This window comes from Phaenicophaeus curvirostris, chromosome 12 (genome assembly GCF_032191515.1).
Source record: "Phaenicophaeus curvirostris isolate KB17595 chromosome 12, BPBGC_Pcur_1.0, whole genome shotgun sequence".
Classification (NCBI taxonomy): Eukaryota; Metazoa; Chordata; class Aves; order Cuculiformes; family Cuculidae; genus Phaenicophaeus; species Phaenicophaeus curvirostris.
Genome location: NC_091403.1, coordinates 610,108 through 635,790, shown reverse-complemented (window position 1 = coordinate 635,790; position 25,683 = coordinate 610,108). Strand labels below are relative to the sequence as shown.

General features: G+C 60.8%; 2 protein-coding genes across 2 annotated transcripts; both read right to left on the bottom strand.

Moving 5' to 3' along the window:
- Nucleotides 1-27: 27 nt before the first annotated feature.
- On the bottom strand, nucleotides 28-1,569 carry LOC138725628 (mitotic-spindle organizing protein 2B-like). Its single transcript, XM_069866724.1, has 3 exons — nucleotides 1,424-1,569; nucleotides 778-917; nucleotides 28-255 (listed from the first exon to the last, which is right to left on the bottom strand). Exons 1-3 carry the CDS (start codon nucleotides 1,540-1,542, stop codon nucleotides 95-97), a joined length of 420 nt encoding a protein of 139 aa, XP_069722825.1. The 5' UTR covers nucleotides 1,543-1,569; the 3' UTR covers nucleotides 28-94.
- A 5,715-nt stretch (nucleotides 1,570-7,284) lies between these two features.
- On the bottom strand, nucleotides 7,285-24,520 carry LOC138725507 (SH2 domain-containing adapter protein F-like). Its single transcript, XM_069866492.1, is given in 8 exon segments — nucleotides 7,285-7,558; nucleotides 9,959-10,078; nucleotides 10,364-10,535; nucleotides 14,354-14,491; nucleotides 15,925-16,143; nucleotides 17,156-17,285; nucleotides 24,069-24,233; nucleotides 24,236-24,520. Coding segments are annotated over 8 exon segments (1,368 nt in total). The 5' UTR covers nucleotides 24,473-24,520; the 3' UTR covers nucleotides 7,285-7,371.
- Between the last annotated feature and the right edge of the window lie 1,163 nt (nucleotides 24,521-25,683).

Below are 25,683 nucleotides of genomic sequence, written 5' to 3'. Positions count from 1 at the left end.
TCGTGTTTTTCAGGGTCACACACAAGGAAGGGTTTAACACGCACGGTTTATGTACATCATCAAGCATCAGAACGCATCGGCTCCAAGGTCTTGTTTAGGTACTGTTGCCTCCTCCACTGCTCCTTCCAGAAGCTCCCGTCTTCTGCGTACGGCTCGCACTCGGCTGCCGAGGCATCCTCTGGGCAGATCCCTCCCGACTGCTCCTGTCTGCAAGAACCTGGGTCCCGCCGACAGCAGAAGTGCTTTTATTTCTCCCTGAATAAACAAGCACAACATTAATGTTCAACTCCCACCCATCCGTGTCACCCAGACAGCATCCAAGCTGCAAGTGCTGCTTTGGAAGCCACGCAAGAGGCAAAACTGGATTGGGTGTCAAAAGCGTATCCAGTATCTAATGAAGAAAGGGGATTTGTGAATTCAGCTCGTGGGTATCAGGGCCACAAACCCAAAACAAGTAGGAGCACTGCTAGTTTTCAACAGGTTTAATCTACAAAGTAACCAGCCACTTGATTTCTTTAAACCTTCTTTCATCTGGCACAGGAACACCTTAAGAACAGACAGAGCACCCGACACCTCAAGAGGAACAGACAGAGCACCTGACACCTCAAGGCTGGGATAACTGAATCCTGCTGCCCCACGGCTGAGCCAAGCCGGGATGCTGGTAGTCTTCTTGGCCACCTGGGCCCCTGCTGGCTCGTGTTCAGCCGCTGCTGCCCGGCATCCCCAGGCCGCTGGGGAGTCAGGGAGCGTGGATGGAGCTGGGGGTCCTGCACGCACCTCGGCTGTCGGCGGGGACCGGTGCCGTGGCGGGGGGCCCCTCGTGTCCCGGCGGCAGCCGCTGCCCCGCACACATGGACTTGAGCACCTGGAAGACGGCGAGCGGCGCCACGTTCATGCGCAGCAGGTCCAGCAGCACCCTGGGGGGGAACCAGCATCATCAACGGGGCAGCGGGGGGGTCAGAGGGGACCTGGGGGGCACCCGGGGGGACAGAGGGGACCTGGGGAGATAGAAGGGGACCAGGGGCACCGGGAGGACTGAGGGTGTCAAGGGGGCACGGGGGACCGGAAGAGACAGGAGGGCACCGAGGGCACTGGGAGGGCACCCAGGGGAACTGGGGCGGACAGGGAGGACTAGGGGCACCGGGGGCGTCAGTGGGACCCGGGGGAGACCGGGGGCACCGAGAGGACCAGGAGGCACCAAGGGGCATCGAGGGCACCGGAGGAGCCGGTAGCACCGGGAGGGACGGGGGAACCCAGAGGGAGCGGGCTGGACGTGGGGGCAACAGAGGGGACCGGGGGGAGGGGGGAACACCGGGGGGGGGTGGGGGTGGGGACGGGACCACCGGGGACAGAACGTGAGAGGGGACAGGGAGCGCCGAGGGGCACAGGGGGACGGGAGGAGGCGGGAGGGAGCGGGGCTCACCGGAACACCTCGGGGTCCAGCCCACTGCCCGCCGCCTGCGCCAGCTCGAACAGCTCCGCCTCCTCGGCGCTCAGCAGCTGCTTCCGCCGCACCCGCGACTCAGACCCCGCCGCCGCCATCGCGGCCCGCGCGGCTTTTCACGGGACCGACCCGCCCCCCGGGCCCCGCCGACCAATCAGGTGACGGACCCGCCCCCCGGGCCCCGCCGACCAATCAGGGGACGGACCCGCCCCCCGGGGCCCAATCAGGAGCTGCCCCCGTGTCCGGCCACGCCCCCGCCAATCACAGCCCGGCCCGGCCCCGCCTGGGCCTGGCCCCGCCTCCTCCTTTCCCGCCCCGTGGCCTGGACACGCCCCCTCCCGGCTTGGCCCCCCTCCCAGCCAATCACCGCGCTGTGAGGCTGCGGCTGCGCTGTCCCCTCAGAGCAGAGGGCACCAACCCCCCCACACTGGGGCTCTGTCCCCTCAGAGCACAGGGCGCCATCCCCGCCACATTGGGGCTCTGTCCCCTCAGAGCACAGGGCACCAACCCCCCCACATTGGGGCTCTGTCCCCTCAGAGCACAGGGCACCAACCCCCCCACATTGGGGCTCTGTCCCCTCAGAGCACAGGGCGCCATCCCCGCCACATTGGGGCTCTGTCCCCTCAGAGCACAGGGCGCCATCCCCGCCACATTGGGGCTCTGTCCCCTCAGAGCACAAGGCACCAACCCCTCCAGACTGGGGCTCTGTCCCCTCAGAGCACAGGGCACCATCCCCTCCAGATCGGGGCTCTGTCCCCTCAGAGCAGAGGGCACCAACCCCTCCAGATTGGGGCTCTGTCCCCTCAGAGCACAGGGCACCAACCCCCCCAGACTGGGGCTCTGTCCCCTCAGAGCAGAGGGCACCAACCCCTCCAGATTGGGGCTCTGTCCCCTCAGAGCACGGGGCACCATCCCCATGAGATTGGGGCTCCCCCCACCAACCCTCTCCACTTTCTACTCCTCAAGTCCTCACACTTTTGCCTGAGCAAAACTGTTGTGTCTCTTCATTCCTACAGGAACAGAGATGATATATTTACGTCGGGGGAGGCCGCAGTGAGGATCAGGCGTTTCCCTGTCCCCACATGTCCGTGGGAGATGAACCCAAACTCCGTGTAGACAGCAAACAAGGACCCCCCAACCCTTAATAGCTTTCTCGTGCTGTTTTTCCCACGTGGAGGCAGAAATAAGGGGTTATTCGCTGCTGTGGTCACCTGGGTGCCTTCTCCTCTCATGTCCAACCTCTTTCCCTCGTATCACAGGGGCCAAATCTCGATGTTGGCTTTAATCTCCGGTCCTTGGCCATGGGTGGGGAAGGGGGCTCATGAGAAGCTACAGGAACGCTTTGGGCCATGCAGGGAAATTTCATAGAATCATAGAATAACCAGGTTGGAAGAGACCCACCGGATCATCGAGTCCAACCATTATCTGTGTGTAGCTCCACGTACGGCTTCTGCGCACCAAAGGTGCGCAGAAGCCATACGTGGAGCTACACACAGAAAATCAATCATCTGTGTTCACGTACCCGACTGTCCACCTCTGCCAGGCTGTGGCATCTCACCACGCTCCCATTCCCAAGCCAGCAGAGCGCATCTGGCACTGCGTGGGGAAGGAAATTGGAAATCTGGGTCTTGAGTTCTGCCGTGGCGAGGAGACATCCAGCTGAGATTGAATCTATCTAAATGGAAATGAGCGGCACCTCCACCAGCAGGGAGGGATCACCGGCCCGTGGCACATGCAGAGATCACGGACAAACCCAGATGCAGGGATGTCCCTGCTCCCAGCACCACCACCTCATCCCTGCATCCAGCCACGGAAGAGGGATGTTCCCACTCCACACCCCGAGCGACCTGGTGGCACATCAGAATCCTCACCCACCGCAGGGTGACCTAACCTCGCATCCCAACAGGCGTTCAGCCTTGCTAACGGGCAGCAGCTGCCAAGATAGGAATGAGATGTGGGATGATAAAAGAGGGATCATGCTGCTGATGGCCCCAAGTGGGAGCAGCCCAGCAGGGACAATTATCGCGGTGCTGATAGCGAGAGCAGCTGCTGCCAGCACGAATTACCACACTGTCTGCGGTGCCAGAGCCTCGAATTGGCCTGGAGTGATGGCCTTTCAGGAGGCCTCTCAGCTGAGCAGGGCAGCTCAGGGTCTGCAATCACAGAATCAAGGAATCACTGAGGTTGGAAAAGCCCTCTCAGCTCATCCAGCCCAACTGCCAGCCTGACCCTCCAGTGCCGACCAAACCCTGTCCCCAAGAGCCACGGCCACACGCTTTGTGAACCCTGCAGGGACAGGGAATCTACCCCTGCCCTGGGCAGCCTTGGCCAGGGCTTCACTGCTCTTTCTATGAAGGAATTTTTCCTAATATCCAATCTAAACTTCCTCTGTCACAGCTTGAGGCCATCCCTGTCCTTGCCTGCTCTGTTAGGATGTGCTGCTGCCTTTGGGACTGGCTGGAAGTCAAACGCTAACTAGGGGGGTGATGAAGGACTGAGTGCGACCTGAAGGACTGAGAGTGCCTGAGGCACGACCACCAGAGGACACGCTTTGAATGCATGAGATGAGGGTCAACCAGGAGGAGCCACATGAGCTCTGGGAGGAAAGGAGCGAGGTTGCTTTGCTGTGAAGGACTGGATTGAGGATAACCTGGATCCGGCTCAAGGAGCAAACAATTGCAAATGGGCCTTTCACATACAGAAAAGGGAAAAGAGGGATTAAAACACAGCACAGGCTTCAGAGGTTTCTTTGAAGGAAACCTTGATTCAAGAGAGGAAGGCAAATGGAAACAGTATTTATCAGATACCTCACCTCGGTGTAATGTAATAATTTGTCTTAAGCGAGGTGATGGAGCACATTCAGGCTGCTTAGACTTTCACCTGTGTCAGGGAGATCACGGCACAAACCCAGGCTGGGTGGAGAATGGATTGGGAGCAGCCCAGAGGCCACGGGGATGATGCGAGGGCTGGAGCACCTCCTGTATGAGGACAGGCTGGGAGAGTTGGGGTTGTTCAGCCTGGGGAAGACCTGCAGCTTCCAGTACAGAAAGGAGCTCCAGGAAAGTTGGGGAGGGTCATTCTGGCATTCCCACAGAGACCACAGGTCCAGCTGGAGCACTGTATCTGCTGTTTGTGATGGGATCTGATCAGGAGCTGCCCTGAAAAAGTGGAGTGACTCTTGTGAGGGCATTTAAAAGAGGTATTTCAAAGATGAGTAGATGAGGTGCTCAAGGATGGTTCAGTAGCGGACAGGGACGGTTGGACTCAATCTCAGAGGCTTTTTCCAACCAAACAATTCTATGAATTTCACGCTGCCTTTTGCTGTCCGGGGACTGAAACGAGTGCAGTTTGGGAACAGGAGGGGAGGGCAGCCGCGTGATGGGCTGAGCCCCATTCATGAGGACGCTAATCCCCAAGACAAACAAGGGTCTGAGAAACCTGACATGGCTTTGAGGTTAACCCCATTGGGAGCATGAATGCAGAGTGGAGACCTTTCTCTGTTGCAATTCCCAATCCTCTTGTCCCAGCAATGTTGTCTGTCATCCCAGCTGCCTCCGTTCCCTGCCCTCCCTGGCAGGGAAACAGCTCTGGCATTCATCGCCTGATCCCTCGCTAACCCCTCCACAATCCCAGGCTGCTTTACCACACTGCAGCCCCAATTAGGAACAGAGGAAGTTTGTTTCGTAATTGCACTGGATTGGATCAGTGCTGCCGGGAACAGGCTTGTGCGCGGAGCTCAGGGCACCGAGCTGTGGGGCAGCTGGGGCTGTGCTCCAGGACCTCACTGCCCACAGGGGGAAGGCAACCAAGTGCTGTGAGAGGCTGATCCAGGGCAGCGTGCAGGCTGCTTCTCCTTGGAATCACGGAATGCTTTGGGCTGGAAGGGACCTAACAGCCCACACAGTTCCCATGGGCAGGGACACCTCCCACTGGATCAGGGTCTCCAAGCCCCATCCAACCTGGCCTTGAACCCCTCCAGGGATGGGGCAGCCACCCCTGCTCTGGGCAGCCTGGGCCAGGGCCTCCCCACCCTCACAGCAGAACATTTCTCCCTAAGATCTCATTTCAGTTCTCCCGTGCCTTCTCTCCCTCCCCGCATGGACAGAAGAAGCCTCTGCTTTGCGAGCCACAGCTACAGAGAGGGCAGAGCATTTCATAATACGAGCTGTCAGGACACAGCAGGGCTGCCGAGAGACCTCAGAACCTTTCCAATGCAGCAAGGGCATCCTAAGAGCATCCCTGCACATCTCTGTGTCTCCAAGTCCTTCCTGCGCGCTCTCCACCAGGAGAAAAACCCTCCAGCTGGAGCCACCTCCATCCCTGCTGGACAAGCTGCCTCCCTGGGATGCAGAGGCAGGCGGGGAGCTGCCAGTAGCGAGCGGGGCTGTAAGGAGACACCGGGCGCCCCATGAGCTCCAACGCTGCCTTTTAAGGAGTGGCAGAGGCTGAGGCATCTTGGAACAAACCAACACAGTTTCTGCAGGCTCTCAGCCACGGGCGTGGACTCAGGGACCACGCTGGTCCCCACAGCAGCCACAGGCTGCGAAGCCAGGACTGTGATCCCTGGCTACAGAGAAGTCTGGGAAAGCCCAGAGCCCTGGCCGGCAGAGCCACAGCTGCAGTGCTCACCCCCAGAAGGTCCCCACCGTCCCACCCATCACTTCCATTCCAACTCCTCCAGCAGTCCTGCAGGACCAGGTGACAGGGAGGATGCTGCTTTTCCTCAAAGCCTTCATCAAGCCACCACTACCCCATCCCAAGAATAGCCCAAGTGCTTTGCTCCACTGATGCAAAAGGTTTTGCTGGTCCAGCAATGAATTTGCCACTGAAATCCCCTCTGCTGGGCACAGCAGGGCAGCCAGGGAGCAGAGAATGAGAACACACGGCGGTGGAGGAACAGCAAGACCAAGCTTAGTTGGAAGCATGGATAGAGGAGATGTACGTGCGTAGGTACAGTAGCAAGGAACACCAGGAACAAGGTTCAAAGGCTACAGAGCACCAGACGTAGCTTCAGCCACATGAAGAGAAGAAACAAGCTGGCTCCAGATGGCAGGAAGACAAAGAACAGGCCCAAACCCCGAGGAGGAGAACAGGAGAGCTGTGAAATTCAGGGATTTTGCCGAAGACTCACGAGGGGTAAAGGAAAACAAGGAGCAAAAGAACCCAGAAAACACCAGGCAAGTCCAAAACCAGCTCCTCACTACCTGCAAAGGGTCCCACAGACACAGTGAGGATGTGAGCACAGGTGTCCCTTGTCCTTCGTGCATCAGCTGGACCACTTAGGCATACTCAGGGTATGTAAGAGCGAAGGAAAAACCCATTTGCTCCAAACTTTTGTGTCAGAAAATCATCCTCCCCACCGTTCCACCAACCGCTCCCCCACTCGAGGGGGTGGGACACGGCCACGCGGTCCCCACGGAGCCGGAGGCGACCAGGCACGGCTTTATTAGGCAGCGGTGCTGCCCGCGCCCCAGGCCGGTCGCTATTTACATTTGGCAAAAGATGGCAGTGAGTATCGAGTGCCTGGGGCCACCACTAGCCCAGCCCCGCGGGCAAAGCCATCGCCTCTCCCATGGGCAGCCCCGGGGAGGCACCTCAGGCCTGGTAACAGAAGATTTATCCCCTTTTTCCAGCCCATCTCCCCCCATCCCCGGCCCCTCCGTGGTCCCAGCTCCAGTCCTGTGTCCTGCCCTCTGCCCGGAGACGGGTGAGGGCAGTGAGCAGCCGCAATCCCCGCTCAGCTCCTCGCACGGGGGGCCCAGCGGGCAACGTAGGGTGCGGGAGCCCCCCGAGAGAGCCGGTCGAGGGGTCCGGCTGCAGCAATCCCTGACAGCACCGGCCGTGCCCAGCGAGCCGCTCTGGGCTGCCGGAGCTCCATCCTCGGCACGGCGGCCAGTTCCGAGTGCACCCAGCGTCGGGAGCGAGGACTATAGGGTACGGATGGCCACCGGGTAGAGCAAGGACATGTGCTCGGCGCCCTTGATGGGCAGCTTGCGGCTGGCGTAGTGATGGATGATCTCCGGCACGCTGTCGAAGGGCGGGCTGTGCTGACCCAGCACGTACTTGTTCTCCTGCGTCCGCGACAGTTTCATGTGCATGAAGCCCTGGCTGCTCCTGCAAGGAGAGATGGAGACGGGGTTAGGGGGGGCAGCTGATCCCAGCCTCCCGACAGCTCCCAGCACCCCAGAAGAGGCAGCCCTGTGGCTGGGAGGGATGCTGGTGGCTCCTGGCCCAGCCACAGCCTTGCCCGCACCATCCCCATGGCTTTTCCTACACATCCCATCATAAAGTGGTTTTCCTCATGCTAGGTGGCTCAAAATAAAAAATTATTTAGCTGTTCCATCCAAAGAATTGCAGATGTTCCCAGGTATTAAACGGATCCCAGCACCCTCCGGAGAGGGTCCTTCATTCAGTACAAGCTGGGATGTATTACAACCGGTTAAATGACTCTTATTTATAGTGATGTCTCTGTGGAACAATCCAAAATTTACGTTCACGGATGTGCAAACACCCTCGAGGCATTCAGACCAGGCTGGATGGGGGTTGCAGCAACCGGATCCAGTGGGAGGTGTCCCTGCCCACGGCAGGGGGTGGGACTGGATAGGCTTTAAATCCCTTCTGCCCCAAACCATTCCGCAATTCTGTGATTATCCTGCGGCTAAGCAGGATTTTCTCCTTCCCCCCTCACCAGCACTGCAGGCTCCATAAAACTTGCTCAGCGTAGTGAGGCCATTTCCCGGCACAGCACGGGCACGGAGCCACGCGAGGCTGCGCAGGCAGATCCTGCCACCAGCGCTGATTCCAAGTGACGGGCTAATGGCCCTGTTGCTATTAATTTGTGTCTCTGAGGAGAGCCACAGCCTGTCTGCAGCGTCTGGAATGCACATTACGGCAAAATATTGATGACTTAAAAGCAGACAGGACCTCATCAGCAATGCTGAGCGGCTCAGCCCGGTCCCATCCCCCCGGCTGAAGACAGTGGCCGTAATGGACAGGGCGGCTGCATTAGCAGAATGGGTTTGCAATTCCATTTAGAGCCAGAGGCGAGGGGGAGGGCAGGGGGGGAGCTGCAGACCCTGCGAAAAGCGATAGCTGGCCACATCCTGCATCCCGGGCGCAGGGAAGGGCTGCACCACGCAGGGACTCTGTGAAGGTGCACGGGTTTATCCTGCACACATGGTCACACCACCAGGACGCGGAGCTGCCCGCAGCGCTGCTCCTTCCCTGCAGGCAGAGCCAGCCCTGCCTGGTGCTGGCAGGGGACACACAGGAGCCCAGTGTGACATCGGTGCTGGCCCCGAGCCCGAACGCTGCCACACAGCTCCACGGAGAGGTGACCCTGGTGTGGTTTGCCCACATGGCTCCGCAGCTCTTTGACACAAGCTCAGGGATGCGATGGAGACCGGGACTGGAGCCAGGAGAGCTGCAAACCCCACAGCAGGGATGGGACAAGGACAAGGGGCCGGTGCTGCTCCTGCTGAGCCCCTTCTAGAAATGAAGAAGCAGCCGAACCTTTCCAGTGTGACCTCAGCCCCTCTCATGGAGGCACAAGCCAAAAAGGATTCATTTTCCAAGTGTTTGAGGCAATGGCAGTGCAGCACTGCGGAGCCTGGAGAAGCAGGGACTGACAGGGCAGGGTTAAACCCTGCCGGCCACCCACCCTGCAATGGATACAGCGATCAGTACAGCTGCTGCTCCGCTCTGCTCGTGTGTATTTGCCCTCAAAGCAGCACAAAAGGGCAGTAGGTCAGTGCCCCAGCTCCCTTTCAGACCCATCTCCTCGCTGCGCTGCCAGAAAAAGAGAGATACATGCGAGCAGCTGGCTTCCAGTGACTCAAAAAGCATCCCAAGGGATTCGTCTTGAAAAGGCTCCATGGAAAAAGGCAATGGAGTAAAAATGATGCTCTCAAGACTGGAGGCTCCCTGCAGGCTCAGCCAGCGGGCAGGCAATGCCTGAGCAGCTCCAGGATGGGCTGTGGTCTCCTCTGGGGAGGTGGCACAGTGCTGCGAGGCCACATCCCCACCACACGTGCCGTTTGGGAAGAGGACTTGGGCATTTTTGCCACAATGGGTGGTAAGAAGTAAGGAAAAAAACAACGCAATGTGTGACTGACAGGCAGGGAGGTGATGGAAAGGAAGGAAGCCCTGTCAGCAACCCCAGTGCTGGCTCCCAGGCTCTCCAACATCAATGCCACCCACAGGTGGTGGCGGAGGACCTCTCAACACCTCCAATACGACTCCTCAACCAGCAGAGGATGCTGCTTCAAAATCCATCACAAGCAGAACTACAGAGAAAATGCCTCCAAATCTCCAAGTCTTCCCATGGGATGCTTTGGCCAGACGTCAAACCAGAAGCCTGTGCCACACCACAGGGAAGCACAGCCTCCATATTCCAGCTGTTTCTGACCACCCCATGGTCATTTCAGCATCACCCCATCAGCACCCCGTTCTCGTGCCATCTGCGTGGGGTCACCCGTGGGTCCACCGCCCCCAGCCCCATCCCAGCTCACTCACTTCAGGGAGAGAGAGAAGTCGTTCTTGCTGGTCTCGCTGTTGCGCACCAGGTAGCTGGCCTCCTTGCAGAGCCGCAGCAGCGTCTCCGCGTCCGTCCGGCTGATGGCTCCGTGGTACCAGCTGCAGGAGGGAGAGGGACCAGCTGGGCACCCCGGGCAGGACTGTGTCCTGGGGCAGCAGCGATGCCAGCTCCCCAGCATCTCCCCAGGGGCAGCAGCGGCGCCTGAGCTGGGGGATGCAGGTGGCACCACTGGGACTGGGGACAAGGGCAGGGATCCCTCTGGGGGATGCAGAGGGCACACAGGGACACCACGAAGATGGAAGAAGGGAAGAAGCCAGACCGCCCCAGGGCTGCTGGTGGCACAGCCACAGGGATGCTGGGGCGCTCAGGGCTGCAGGACTCACCACTGGCTCTCCAGGGGCAGGGCAGGGTCGATCCTCTCGCCCACGAAAGGCGCAGGCTCGGCCATCAGCGTCTTGGTGCTCTTGAGGCTGCTGGAGCCGTGCCTGAGGGCTGCCCTGGCCTTCTCCTCCCTGCAGGGTGAGGTGCGGCCGTAGCCCAGCCCCTCCGATGGACCTGCCGGACAGAAACAAGTCACAGCTGGTGACCGGGACAGGCAGACAAAGCTCCCAGCCTTTCCCGCCTCACAGAAAGAACCAGAGCCACATCCCATCATGCTGGGTCCCTTTGTGCTGCCCAGGAACTCTTGGACCACTATTTGCCGCGGTGGCTCAGGAGAGATGAGGTTGGGACCCCACCACTTGCCAGGAAGGTTTCAAAAGCTCAGAGAGGTTTTATTAATGCAACCAGAGACTGAGTGGCTGCAGCACAGAGAAGCAACGAGGAGAGCATCTAAAATCTCCAGAAAAAAAAGGGAAAATTAAATTTAATTGAAAAAAAAGAAAAAAAAAAGATGAAGGGGGAAATGAAGCAAAAGGGAGAAGCCAGTCTGGAAATGATGGACACATTTCTCAGAGAGTCTGAGAGAGTTCGGGTTGCCCAGCCTGGAGAAGAGAAGGCTCCAGGGAGACCTTAGAGCAGCTTCCAATGCTGAAAGGAGCTCCAGAAAAGCTGGAGAGGGGCTCTGGATCAGGGAGTCCTGGGATAGGGCGAGGGGGAATGGTTTTGAGGTGCAAGATTGAGATGAGATCTTAGGGAGAAATGTTTTGCTGTGAGGATGGGGAGGCCCTGGCGCAGGCTGCCCCGTCCCTGGAGGGGTTCATGAGCCCCTGACCCTGGCGTGTGCCGGCCGGCGAGCGGCAGGGAGTTGACCGAGCCGTTCCCCAGGGACCCAGCCTCCTGCCGGCTGTTATTTCTGTGCGGGCGGATTTCAGCATTAACAATATTGTTTCTTCCTCCTCCCGCGAGTCCATCATTGCCCCTGCCGCGCCAGCCCCCTCGCACAAATTGCTTATCGATCGGCAGGGCTGCCGTGACACCAGGCTGCCGCTGGCTGATGCCGCAGAGTCACCCGCGTCCCGCGGCTCCCAGAGACACTAGGATGAGCTGGATGTCTCCAGCTCGGCAACTTCTCCACGCCGGAGGCTGCTCCTGGCTCTGCCCCATCCCCAGACGCCAGGGCAGGACGTTCCATCATCCCTCCCCACCCCCAGCAGCAGAGCGATGCCGAGGTCATGCTGCTGTGGGGCAGAGGCAGAAAATACCCCAAGAGGGAGGGTTTTCTCCCTAGCAGGGGATCCTCTAGGGGATATCCTATCCAAGGGAACCTTCTCCAGGCCCTGTGCAGGCAAGCAGGTCTGCAACATGGAGAAACTTAGAGTCACTCAGTTGAAAAGTACCTTCGAGATAGAGTCCAATCATACCTGTCCACTACTGAACCATCCCTGAGCAACTCATCTACCCATGTTTCAAACCCCTCCAGGGATGGGGCTCAACCTCCTCCCAGGGCAGCCTCTGCCAGTGCCCGAGGACCCTTTCCGTGAAGAAATGTTTCACAATGTCCAATCCAAACCTGCCCCAGCACAACTTGGAGCTGATTCCTCTCATCATATAACCTGTCACTTGGGAGCAGAGCCCAGCACCCACCTCTCTAACACCTCCTTCCCAGGAGCTGCAGAGAGCGATGAGGTCTTCCCTCACCTCCTCTTCTCCAGGCTAAACAGCCCCAGGGCCCTCAGCTGCTCTCCTAAGAGGGGAGGAAGGCAGCCAAACAAAACCCAAACCACTCCGGCTTAAGCCCAAGAAGCAGCTCTGGGAGGAGGTGCCTAGCGTTGAGGTTTGCCAAGCCCTGCCTCTGCAGCAGCCAGGCTTTCCCTTGTGCACAACATCCAGGCTTCCATTTCAACTCATCACCTTCAAAAATTGAGGCCATCACTCAAAAGGCAGGAGATCAAACACCGAGGTGTTCGCTGGCAGCACAAAGTCATCACGTTACAGGATCCGAGAGATGCATCACGCCTGTTGGAGGCAGGCAGAGGCATCTGCATGATTAAACAGGATATTAAAAACGAGCCCCTAGGAATAAGAAGCCATCCTTCAAGGAGTTTGAGTCACCCCCAGACAGGGGAGGAGAAAATGAGACAAAACTCCAGCAAGATAAACTTCACACAACAAAGCAAGGCAGAAAAAAAGAGACTCCGTGATGCTAAAACCAGGAAAAATGACAAAGTGATGTGTTTGTCAGGAGGGCGACCGCGGGAATGATAATGGTGGGGAAGAGAAGAGGCTGCAAGCCTTGTATGAAGAGGATCGGGAGCTTTCTCTCTCTTTTCTTTTTTAGGATCATAGAATCATAAAATCACAGAATAGTTTGGTCTGGAAGGGACCTCCAAGCCCATCCAGTCCCACCCCTGCCCTAGGACACCTCCCACTGGATCAGGGGCTCCAAGCCCCATCCAACCTGGCCTTGAACCCCTCCAGGGATGGGGCAGCCACCCCTGCTCTGGGCAACCTGGGCCAGGGCCTCCCCACCCTCACAGCAAAACATTTCTCCCCAAGATCTCATCTCAATCTCCCTTCTTGCAGCTGAAAACCATTCCCCTCTTCCTGTTCCCGCACTCCCTGATCCAGAGCACCTCCCCAGCTTTCCTGGAGCCCCTTTCAGCACTGGAAGCTGCTCTAAGGTCTCCCTGGAGCCTTCTCTTACCCAGCCTGAACAATCCCAACTCTCCCAGCCTGTCCTCCTACGAGAGGTGCTCCAGCCCTCGGATCAGAGCCTGCAGCATCCTGAGGGATTCGGGGCAGAGCAGCCGCATCGCCTGGGATGCCCCTAGGGAACCCACCACAACCTCACACTCAGACCCAGCTGGGAGGCAGCAGAAGCCGAAGGATGGGGGTTTGTGGGATGTGGATAACTGCAGATGAGGGAATTATCCATCTGCACCTGGAGGCGAGCGGGAGCAGCGCTAGTGATGCACGGGCTGGCACAGCAAGTCGGGACGCAGAGGAAACATCACCTCTGGCAGATAGTCCCAAGAGCAGCAACCCGACCCTGACAGCCTGGGTGGCTTTCAGCAACCCCCCCCACAGAACACTTTCTGCAAAGCCCTGCTCCACCACAGCGCACGGCTCTTGAAATATGAATAATGGGTTAAAAGAGAAGCAGCAGCACTTGGCTTTCATAAGCGAGGCCGCCAGTGGAGTCCGGGGGGGATTCACACAGGGGCTCTGCTGCTCAACACAGACAAAAAGGCTTCACAACCTGAGATGACAAAGCACACCCGGCAGAATTAGCTGCTCAGGATAGTGAAAACAAGAGCGGAGAATCCAGAGGGACCTCCTGTCGCTGAGCAGCACAGTAATAAAACAGCAGAGGAGAATGAGCGGTGCTAAACAACAGGGAAAAACCAACCCCAGCTCCAGTGGCGGGATCGGAATTGGCTGCCACCACACCTGCAAGGGACCTGGGTATTCAGAGCTGCAAAAAAACATCAGATGAAGGCTCTGAGTGGTTGTCACGACCAGAACAGAAGCCAAACACTGGGAATTCGGAGGCGGAGAAAATGAAAGAGAAGGTAATGACTCTGCCACAGAATAATCCCCAGGTGAAACGACTGCTGCGTGCAAAGAGGGGTTGTGGAGTGAGAAAAGATGCAGAAGAGGTGAAGACAAGCCTCTTGTGTCCAGCACAGGACGACAGATTAGGCCAGGAGGAGCCAGAGGAGGATAATCATAGAAGTATAGAAAGGCTTGGGCTGGAAGGGACCTGAAGCCCACTCAGATCCCTGCCGTGGGCAGGGACACCTCCCACTGGATCAGGGTGCTCAGAGCCCCATCCAGGCGGGCCTTGAACGCCCCCGGAGAAGGGGAGGAGGGCGCCGCGTGGCACACCCGCAGGGCTGGGCAAGCTCCGGGGCATCGCAGCACCGTGGTGCCAGCAGGGCAGCCAGGCAGGGGCAGGGCCAGCAGGGCACCCGCTGTCACGCAAGACCCACCGTTGGTGTCTTCGTAGCCGGGCTGGCCGTGCGGCGGAGGGACGGGGGCACCCGCCTCACCGTCGGGGGGGCTGTCACCGCTGTCCAGCTGTCCCACCGGCGGGGGCCACGGCAGGTCTTTAATGACCTTGATCTCAACTGGATGCAGGGATGGAGGTGGGAAAGACAGAGAAAGAGAAAGACAGAAAGAAAAGGCTTAGAAAAAAACACCAGCCACACCAGGCCCACAGAGAAGGAGAACAGTTGCAGGGGTTAAATTCCCAGGAACCCTAGGGTGGCTCAGCCAACTCATCCCACCCATCATCACGAGACCCACTGCTCCATCAGCTTTTGCAGCTGAGTCTCGCTGGGGTTAGGGGGAGCCTGCGATCACCCCCATCCCACGTGGGCATCTGTCGAGGGATGGAGTGTCCCATTGCCGTCCGTCCCCACACACCCATCACGTCTCAGCCATTCCTCGGCCACCCCGGGATTGCTGCCTCGTGCCGGTACCACGCGCCCATCCGCAGGGGTCTCACAGGCCTCCCAAAGCAGGAAAGGACTAGTAGAGAGATCCTGGCGTTGCAGGAGAGGAGAAACACCCTGCAGGCCAGAGCAGGACCTGCTCTGGCTCTGGGAGAAAACAGGCAGCAGGTCCTGATGCAGCCCAGGGCACAGCAACCCGACTCCCTCGGGACTTGGAGCCAGCCTGAAGCGCCCTGGGGAGCATCCACGTGCGAGCCAGACCTGGGAAGAAGCCACCTCGACCAGGGGCATAGAGCAAGGTGGCTCATGGCGCACAGACAACACGACACATTTCATGACAGAGCCCAACAAGCTGAATCCTCAGCACCAGGGGCACCAGCCTCATGCCTGGTCAAGCCCCAGAGGCGCGAGTGCAACCCCAAGTATAAGTAGACGCCGGGTTGTTGAGCGCAGCACACGCATCTCCAGCCCAAACCCAAATGCTGAAGCATTCCCAAGCTCCAATCTCCATTCCTCTCTGTGGCAGCATCCCCGCTCAGCACTGACAACTGCCGGCTTGAGTGCCTTGCGCAGCCACGCAATTAAAATGCATCCTAGATAAGAGCATGGCAATCAGCCAGCACCGGCGCTAATGCGCAGCATGGATTTCCTCATTAACAAACCCAAACACAATCGATCCCGCAGCATGGATAAATAGGTCAGGGGCTGGACGATGGCCGGGCCAAAGGCTCCTGCAGGAGCGCTGAGCTCTCCTCCTGCTCCAAGGGAGAAGGAGCTGCTCCAGCTCAGGGCTGAGCTTCTTCCCTCCAGTTTGAGGCGGGGGGGGTTTAATTTACACCAGAGGAGGGAAGAGGCAAGGAGAAATGGGCGCTGGAGAGGCTGCCAAGGTGGCTCCATCCAGGATTCACCCAGCCGGTCTCCGTGCTGAGGACAAAGAGCATCTGCAAGTGCTCAAGTGCTTCCCAAGCCATGGAAACACAGAGGCCAACACTGCTGACCCCCAAAAGCCACCAAAACCCCAAGGAGCCAGCTTCCTGTGAAACACAACGCAGCGTTGGTTGCTTTACAGCTCTTATCCAACCCTGGTAGCTGCTCCCATCCCTCACCTGCAAAGGCTTTGGAGATCCGCTCCTTCTTCCACTCCCAGGGCTGGTCGTACTCCTCCGGCGGCCGCTCATCATCCTCGGGCAGCCGGGACTCCCTCGGCCTGGAGCACGCCGGGCGCTCAGCATCCACGTCCAGCCCGCCGAGCACAGGCTCGTAGGGGGTGTCGTAGAGGTGCAGCGGCCGCGCGGGAGCCTCCCGTAAGCCCTTCTGGCGGATCTCTGGCAGGAGAAGCAGGAAAAGCCCATAAGGTTTTTGCCTGACATGGCTCAGCCCCAGCCCCCAAAGTCCTGCTGGATGGAAGGGCTTAACTCCACCAAGGGCACCGCGTCGTAGGGAGCATCAGCGACGGAAGAGACCCCCCCACATCTCCAGCAAGCACTTGCTAGAAGCTTGGGAGCTGCCAAGGAGCGAGGTCCTGAGCCATCCTCAGCACCAAGATGCCTTCTTGCCCCTCAGGACAACATCCTCAGTCTCTGGCAGCCCTGAAAAATGGAGTCAGAGGGCACAAAGCATCCCAGAGCCTGACTCCCTGCAGCATTTCGTCCCTGGTCACCCAGCATGGCTGGTTTAATAGAACGCCCTCCCGTCAGGCTCTCCACACTGGCTGGTTTTTCCAAGAAATGCAGTGGTCTAGCCCAAGAAGCTTTCCAGAAACCACTCGCTCCAGGAAACCCACAGAATTGCAAAGCAGAGCCAGAGCCGGGAGCACACAAGCCAGCGCAGCAGGAGGAGTGACGCCGTCGGGGGTGCGCGCTCTCCCCTCGCCTGCTTTCCAGCCATCACCAACCCACCAGGGACCTGGCTGCTGTGGCAGAGCAGCACGCTCCAGCCCAGGCCTAACTGGATTAAAGAGCTCTCACATCCATCAGATGTCAGGGCTCAGCCTGGCCAGCAGGCACCACGGTCCCTAGGGCAGAAATATCCCAGAACCGTGGATTGGTTTGGGTTGGAAGGGACCTCAAAGCCCTCAGAATCCCCTCCCTCCCTGCTGGTCCCACTGCTCTGGGTGCAGCCAGGAGATGCTGTACTGCTCAGGTGCCCTTTGTGAGTGCTCTCGCTATGGCAGAGGCATCGCTTATGACTAAAGCAGCGAAAATTTGCCTGTGAAGTGGCTCTGCAGCACTGAGCCATCACCCAGACGCTGCCACAGACTGCAAAGAGCAGGGTACAGCGGCCACTCAATCCACACAGCAGGGACCAGTGGCCTTTGCACGGAGCCTTCCACCTTACCAGCCATCATCTTCTGGGCTTCATACGGCTCCATGTATCCATCATTCTCCGTCACTTTCTCCAGCCCTGCCTGGCTCCCAGCCACCTGCGCCGCATCGAAGGGGTCCGCGTAGTCCTCCAGGACAGGCAGCTGGAAGAGGGGAAGGGGAGAAGGATTAGGGTGCTCCCTGACTTTTTGGGGTGGGCAGGGATGGGTTGGAGCCCTTTGAAGCTCCGTGAGCAGCAGCTGGGACCTCCATCCCGCAGCCCCACCGAGCAGGTGCTGGCAGCCAGCAGCTTTCAGGCACCCGGCGCTCGGCTGCGGAAACGCTCCAGCCTTTGTCCCGAAAGCTGGGATGGAGCCAAGAGCGCAGAAGGCGGCCGGGCCTCCTCGCTTACCATCGCCTCGGCGCTGCCAGCACCCACGCAGCCGCCCTGGCACAGCCCCGCCGCGGCGCCGGCATCGCCGTCCGCCTGCGGAGCACAGATGCTCTCCCTGCAGGCGGCCACAGCTCCTCGCCCGGAGCGGAGAAGGGGCACGGATCCCAGCACAGGGGAGCCAGCTGGCACTGGCACGGCTGGGAATCACTGGTTGTTTGCCAGGGCTCCTGCGGGCTCGGGTGAAGACATTTCTTATCAAAAGGGCTTCAAACAGCCTGCAGTTTCCCCTCCCTCCAGGCCTCACAGCATCCCCTCACGCGTCCCCAGTGACAGAAGACAGGGCTCCTCATGGAATCAACAAGGGTGGAAAAGCCCTCAGCTCACCCAGCCCAACCCCCCCTGTGCCAACTGACCCCTGTCCCCAAGTGCCATGGCCACACACTTTGAGAACCCCTGCAGGGACGGGGACTCCACTCCTGTCCTTCCCATGCTTCACCACTCTTTCCATAGAGGAATGCTTCCCACTATCCAATCTCCCCTCCCCTGGCACAACTTGAGGCCATTTCCTCTCATCCTACCACCCATCACTTGGGAGCAAAGCCCAGCACCCACCTCACTCCACCCTCCTTTCCAGGAGCTGCAGAGAGCCATGAGGTCTCCCCTCACCTTCCCTTCTCCAGGCTAAACAGCCCCAGGCTCTCAGCCACTCCTAAAACCCCTGTTCTCCAGACCCTTCCCAGCTCCGTTTCTCTCCATAAAGTCACTGGGAAGCAGGGCTAGAAGCCTCTCAAGTCCCGTTTCATGGAGACGGCCCAAAAAGCTCCAGGGTTGCCCTGCCTAACAAAAAGACAATCCTGCAGTAGGATATGGGGCTTGGTCCCCTCCCGTGCTGGAGTCGCTCTCCTGCTCCAGCACCCCAGCAGCTTCTTGGCCCGAGACCCATTGCGTGATGCTGGAGCCAGGAGCTGTACATGCTGCCTCGAGCCCAAGAGCCTGCTCCCAAAACCGCCCAAGCACCTTTACCAGGGTCTGCTCGCCCACCAGGACACAAACCCCAGGCTCCTGGAGAGTCTGACAAGTTGCCACCACAACACGGGATACGCAGAGCTCCTACAGACCAAACAGCCGGAGTGCAGCACGGCAGCTGCCCTAATCCCAGCCGGCGCCAGGCTCCGTGCTCCCGCCGCGCTCCTTCTGCTCCCGGCCAGCCTTGGAGACGCATTCTGCTGCAGCTCCCACCATCAGCTCAAACCAAACCTCTTCTTCCTCCTTCCTGTGCAAAACAGCCCCACAATGGCCTTGAGCTCTAAACCCAGCAGGAAAGGGGAACAGGAACCAGAGCTGTAAACACCTCAGCGCAGCCCAGCTCACCATCTCCTCCATCAACGACCCAGCTCCAGGCTCGCCCCAGTCCCCTGCCATGGGCAGGGACACCTCCCACTGCATCAGGGGCTCCAAGCCCCATCCAGCCTGGCCTGGAACCCCTCCAGGGATGGGGCAGCCACCCCTGCTCTGGGCAGCCTGGGCCAGGGCCTCCCCACCCTCACAGCAAAACATTTCTCCCTAAGACCTCATCTCAATCTCCCTTCTTGTAGCTCAAAACCCTTCCCCTCATCCTCTCCCTGCCCTCCCCAATCCAGAGCCCCTCCCCAGCTTTCCTGGAGCCCCTTTCAGCACTGGAAGCTGCTCTAAGGTCTCCCTTCTCCATGCTGAACAACTCCAACTCTCCCAGCCTGTCCTAATGCCTGCGAGATCCCGAGGGCAGAGCAGCACCCACTGCTCCAAACCGCCGGGAGATCCCATAGGATGCACCCACGCCTCGGAAAAGCTGCAAAGAGGCTTTTTCTCCAGCACAAGGCCCTCTGCAGAGCACAGCCCCACGCCGGCATCGGCTCATCGCAAGGGCGGCAGGAGCACGCAGGCAGGTGCCCCGACACGCACGGGCTCGACACGTGAGGCAGCACCATGCCCGGTGCTCACCAGAGCTCTCCCAGCTCCAAGCACACGGTGGGGCTGCGAAATGCAGGTTGCTGACCTTCCTGGGCTGAGAAAGGGGTTGCCTGCTCGTTCCTCCTGCCCCGAGCCCAACCTGCCCCAAACCCCATTTCCTAGATGCATTTTCCTAGATGGACATTGATCCAGCTCGCTGCTGGCACCAGTCTGGCACCGTCCCCCTCCCACCCCGCAAACTGGGAGCAGCTTCAGGCATGACCGGCCACCGGCACAGCAGCCAAGGCTTCTCTGCACGCACTGGTACAGGAGAAAACCCCCTCTGTATTCCCTCCGTGCTTGGGTCTGGCTTCCCAGGGGAAGCTCCAGAGTAGTTCCCACTCAGGTGCCTCCAGCTCCACATCTGGAGGGTGGAGAATCCCAACAGATCCCTGCCGAGATCCCTCAGGGTGGGTCTTTTGCTCACAGGGGGTGCAGAGGCACCCAGCAGCAATCAGACTGGCGCTACGCAGGCAAGATGTGGTTCGCAAATGGCTCAGATCAGGGGCAAGAGTCTCAGAGTTCCCTAAATTTGGTGGGATTTTGCCCCACTGGCTTTACTGCTCTGCTCTCTCGTGGGTACCTTGTTGTAGGAGCAAAGCCTTCCCACCACAGGGTGCTCAGAACATCAACCTGTCCATTTTTTTACATGGAAAAGAGCCATGGAAAAGCTGGGAAGGCAACTCCTGACCATCTCCAGGAGCATCGCAGCCTTGGGATGCTCGATGAAGCAGGAATGGTACCCGAGCCCCGAGGTCGGAGGCTCCAGCGGGCACCAGGCACAAGGCAGGGCTCCCAGAGGGCAAAGAGCGGGGATCCCGCAATTCCCCATCGCACGCTAATGCCCTTCCACTGGGGCTGAATTGAGGTTGCCTGGGAAACTGCATCTCTGACACTTCCTAATCCAAGCGCTGGACTCTTGGAGCCGCGCGGGGCCCTGTGGCAGCCACGGGGCCAGGAAGGGGCTGGGGCTGCAGGCAGGACACCTCCCAGCCCCAGAGCCACCCTGATAGCGCCAGAAGCCAGGCACTCCCACGCTCCTATATCGGGGGGAGCCGCTGACCCCAGCGCTGCTCGGATGCCCGGGGACTGAGGCATCACCTGCTCACACAGGCTTTGCCAGACCTGGAATAATCCGGATGCAAAACACACGCCTGATGCACAAAACCACCGAACCCAGACAGCTGGTGGTGTGGAGCAGTTGGGAACCACCAGCACTCGGCCACACGGGTGCTTCGATTGTAGAACCACAGAATCATTGAAGTTGGAAAAGCCCCCTCAGCTCATGGCGCACACCCCCCTTGCCTGTCCCCAAGTGCCACGGCCACGTGCTTTGTGAGCCCCTCCAGTGATGGGGACTCCACTGCCCTGGTCAGGATCTGCTGTGGCCACACACGTCCCGGTCCCTGCTGCGGTACCCCGGCCGCTCTCACTGTTATTTATGCCGAAAAAAGGAAAACAGGAGAAAAATCAAGGCAAAGTACCTGCTCCTGCAGGGGGGCAATAGATGACCTGTAGAAGTCTCTTTCAACCCAGACCTTTCTGTGATTCCGCGATCACCACTGGGTTCTCACAGAAGAGCGGGGAAGGCAACAGACAGTGGCTCTCGAAGAGAGTTCACAGCTCAGACACCGAGATCCCGGGGCAGAGCTGGGCTCTTCACCCCATCCTGCAAACAAACATCCCACCTTGTGCTGCAGTGAGACACTCTGCTCTACAGAGAGGTCCCCAGAGGAGATCCCTTCACTTTATAAACACGTTTCTTGCCCTGGAGACAAAGCATCTCCCCTGGGAGCTGCTGTTTTTCCTGCTGGAGCCACTCTGAATTACAACCAAACTCGGTTCCTTCTCTCTATCGCATGCAAAACGTCCCCAGTTTTACCCACCTTCCAGCTTGGGTTTTTGTGCTGAAGCCAAACCCCAAAGCAGACGCAGCGTGGCCTTCCAAGCAGGAGCGGGTCCCGTGCCCGAGGGGTCGGCTGGGAGCCCACGGCTGGGCCCGTGGGGCAGACGGATGACTCAGTCCAGGGAGGCTCTCGCAGGAAAGACACACGCCCAGGAGCTTCCTGCTGGCCATTGCACAGCCCGCGGCACCGACCCTGCGCTCCCAGCTGGAACGCCGGCCACCGGGCCTGGTGGGCACGAGACAAGGCTGTCCTGGACAGGTCACAGAATCCTGGAATGGTTTGGGTTGGAAGGAATCTCACAGTCCCACCCCCTGCCATGGGCAGGGACACCTCCCGCTGGATCAGGGGCTCCAAGCCCCATCCAACCTGGCCTTGAACCCCTCCAGGGATGGGGCAGCCACCCCTGCTCTGGGCAGCCTGGGCCAGGGCCTCCCCACCCTCATCGTGGAGAACTTCTTCCTAATGTCTCACCTAAATCTTTCCCCTTCCAAGTTAAAGCTATTCCCCCTCATCCTATCACTCCAGGCCCTTGGAAAAAGCCCCTCCCCAGCTTTCCTGGAGCCCCTTTCAGTACTGGAAGCTGCTCTAGGATCTCCCCACAGCCTTCTCCAGGGTGAACAACCCCAGTTGTCTCAGCCCGTCCTCACAGCAAAGGTGCTCCACTTCAGACCCCCAACCCCATCCTCATGCACACTCCCTCGTGCAGGGAGACCCCTCAGCACTCAGCTTCCTGCTCCACCTTGGTGGCATCACACCCCATGTCTAATCCAAACAAGGCAGAGGAAACATCTCCAGGTATCCACCTCCCTCAGACGAGTCGTTACAGGCCAGTCCGTTGTCTGCTGCTGCAGGGAAAGGGCTGCCCAGACCATGCAGATGGAGAAGGACTCGTGTGGGTTGCCACTGCGCTTGTCATGGAGCAGGAGCTGCTGCGGAGTCGACTCTAAGGGCATCCCCACCACATGTTGCACCCCACGAGGCAGAAGGACGAGATGACGTGTGCTACGACAGCAAAGCATCACCTGGCCCAGGCAGGAGGGATGTCACGGCCAAGACGCTCCTGTGCCTTCAGTTCCCCAGAATAGGCAGGACAGCAGCACAGGGCACCCAGGGAACACGGTTGGTCCTCTAACCTCAGCACCGCAAACCACACGGCCTCGGCCAAGCCACACAACGAGGAACTGCCGGCTGCTCCTTCCACTTCTGTCCAGCCCCGTACTCCCCGCTTGCAAGGGCAGCACAATTTATTATAGTGTTTTTCACTGCCACTCGTTACCAGAAGCCTTTTCTGCTCCAGCAGCCGTGCCTCTGCCTGGAACTGATCTCCCTTCATCTCGAGCATCAGCACAATCCACAGCCCACACACACGGGCTTTCCGGAGCCCTAGTCCCCTCAGCAGGCAGGGAGCAGCACCCACCACCTCCTCCCAAGCCCCCTGCCACATCCACCGCCTCTGCTTGCAGAGCTCCAGCTGCCTTCCCTGCTCCGGCACACCCTGACAATGTCATTCCCCTCGTCCTGGCACCCCACAATTTGATCTAATCTGATCCTGGATAACACCAAAGGTCCTTTCTGGCCTTGTGCAGGGATTCCCCAGATGTGTGCCAGCTTTGGGCTCCTCTCTGCATTTCCCGGCTTCTCCCCGCCTGTACCTGTCGGCATTCCCTGCTTCCCACACCTCCTGCCCAGCCCGACCACCCCCGCCCCCGGTCCCCGGACCCCACACCCCGCGCCCCACGGAACAACCACGCAGCCCCCTCGGCACCGCCAGCCCCGCGGCGGCCGGCTGACGGGATCCAAAAGGGGATTTTGGACAAGTCCCTCTGGAAATTCCCCAAAAGCAATTATTCCCTAGGAGCAACTTTCCAAGCTCCACCAGCCGCGGGTCCTCCCAGCGGGTTTCGCGATGCGAGGACGGCGGGTGGGATCCGGGTCTCGCCCGGTCGGATGCGCTGGGCAAGCCCGGTCCTGCGGGAACTCGTTATCCCTCCCGCCTGCCCTGCGCCTCCTGCGCCGGTACCGACGGGATCAGCCCCGTGCCAGCGCCTCCTGCCTCCTGGAGCCCAGCGGCTCCCGCTGCCACCTGGATTCCGACTCCCGGTGCCGTTTCGGAGCCCAGCGGCTCCTGGTGCCACCTGGATCCTGACTCCTAGTGCTGTTTGGGAGCCCAACAGCTCCCGGTGCCACTGGGATCCCAACTCCCGGTGCCATTTGGGAGCCTGGTGCCTCCCGGTGCCCGGCTCCTGGAGCCCAGCGGCTGCCGGTGCCACCTGGATTCCAACTCCAGGTGCCATTTGGGAGCCCGGTGCCTCCTGCTGCCACCTGGATTCCAACTCCCAGGGTTATTCCGGAGCCTGGTGCCTCCCGGAGCCTGGTTCCTGGAGCCCAGCGGCTCCTGCTGCCACCTGGATCCCGACTCCCAGAGCCGTTTTGGAGCCCAACAGCTCCCGGTGCCCCCTGGATCCCGACTCCCGGGGCTGTTTAGGAGCCCAGCGGCTCTCGGTGCCGCCTGGATCCCGACTCCCGGAGCCGCCGGGGCCCCGCGGGCCGCGCTCCCGGGAGGCGGCAGACAAAGAGGCGCCGGGGCGGGCTGCCAGAGCCGCGGGCGCCGGGAGCCCCGCGCCGACCGGCCCCCCCGGGGTCCCGCGGTCGCTCACCTCGTGCGGCGGCTCGGGGGGCGGCTCGGGGGCGGCGGGGCCCGGCGCGGGGCTGCCGGGGGGCGTGGGGGCGGCGGGCGGCGCCTTCTCGGGCGCCTCCACCTTGATGAGCCGGTGCTTGGGCGAGACGAAGCGGGGCTCGGCGGCGGCGGCGGCGGCGGCGGGGGGGGCGCCGGGGGGGGCCCCGTAGGGGTCTCGAAGTCGCGGTCCTTCTGCAGGCGGTAGGCGGCCAGGATGTCGGGCTGCGCGGCGGGCGGCGGCGCGGGGGGGGCGGGCCCCGCGCGGTAATCGGGCTTGGGCGGCGCGGGCGGCGCGGGCTTCGGGCCGCGGAGACCCAGGTGCTCGCGGAGCCACCGCGCCATGGAGCCCACGCACGGCGGGGCCCCCGCGCCGCCCAGCAGCATCGGGGGCGCCCGCTCCGCTCCGGGGCTGCCGGCCGCACCGGGGCCGCCCGCCCCCCGGACCCGGACCCGCCTCCTCCGGGGCCGCCCCCCCCCCGCCCCGGCACCGGGACCGCCCCCAGCACCGACCGCCCCCCCCCAGCCCCGCCTCCTCCGGGCCCCCCCCCCCCCCGGCACCGACCGCCCCCCCAGCCCCGCCTCCTCCGGGCCCCCCCCCGGCACCGACCGCCCCCCCAGCACCGGGACCGCCGCCCCCGGTCCCCCCGCCCCGTTGCTGCTGCCCCCCGGCTCCCCCCCCAGCACCGACCCGCCCCCCCCAGTCCCGCCTCCTCCGGAGTCGACCCCCCCCTCCGACCCCCCCCCCGCCCCGGGACCGGCCCCCACAGTCCCCCCCGCCCCGGTCCCCCCGCCCCGTTGCTGCTGCCCCCCGGCTCCCCCCCCGGCCCCGGGCGGTTCCCGGTGCCCCCCCGGCCGCCCCACATCCCCCGCCGGCCCCGAGCAGCGGTCGGTGTCCCCGGTGCCCCCCGTCCTGCCCAGAGCAGCGCCCGGGGCCGGCAGCGGGGCGGCCGCGGCCCCGTGGAGCCCCTGAGGGTGGGAGAGCCCCGTGTGCGTCCAGGCCCACCCTCCCAGGCCCAGCCGGACACCGAGGGAGCCTCCCCCCGGGGAGAGGGCACCCCGGCACCCAGAGCCAGGCCGGGGGACCCCACAGCGCGGGGAAGGAGGGCACAGCGGGCACCGGGAGGAGGAGATGCCAGGGGTCCCATCGATCCCAGGCGGCGTCGGAGGTCTCGCAGCAGACGGAGATGATGAGATCGCTATTAAAATGTGGAAAAGACAGAGGTTCTCAATAAATCTGTCTGCCCAGCGCTCGGAAGGAAGCGGGATGAGACTGAGAGTGATTCCAGCCGCTGCCAGTACCCAGGGAGGCTGTGGCACAGCGGCTGTTGGCGGTGGCTCTTGTTAATTCCTCAGGCCTGGAAAACATGCGCTGCCGTCTCCTGAGAGGCGGCCGAGGGGTCTGGCTTGTGGAGGGGTGCAGGGGTCGCTCCATCCCGTCCTGCCCCACCACTTCTCTCCCCCCACTCCCCCCTGGCGATGCGGCGACACCCTGGCCCCTGCACCCCCTCTTTCTCTTCCAAACTCCTCTGTGGCCTTTTGGCAGGCTGGCCCCCGGCCCCGCGTGGCTCCGCGCTCTGACTCGCAGCCCCTTCTTG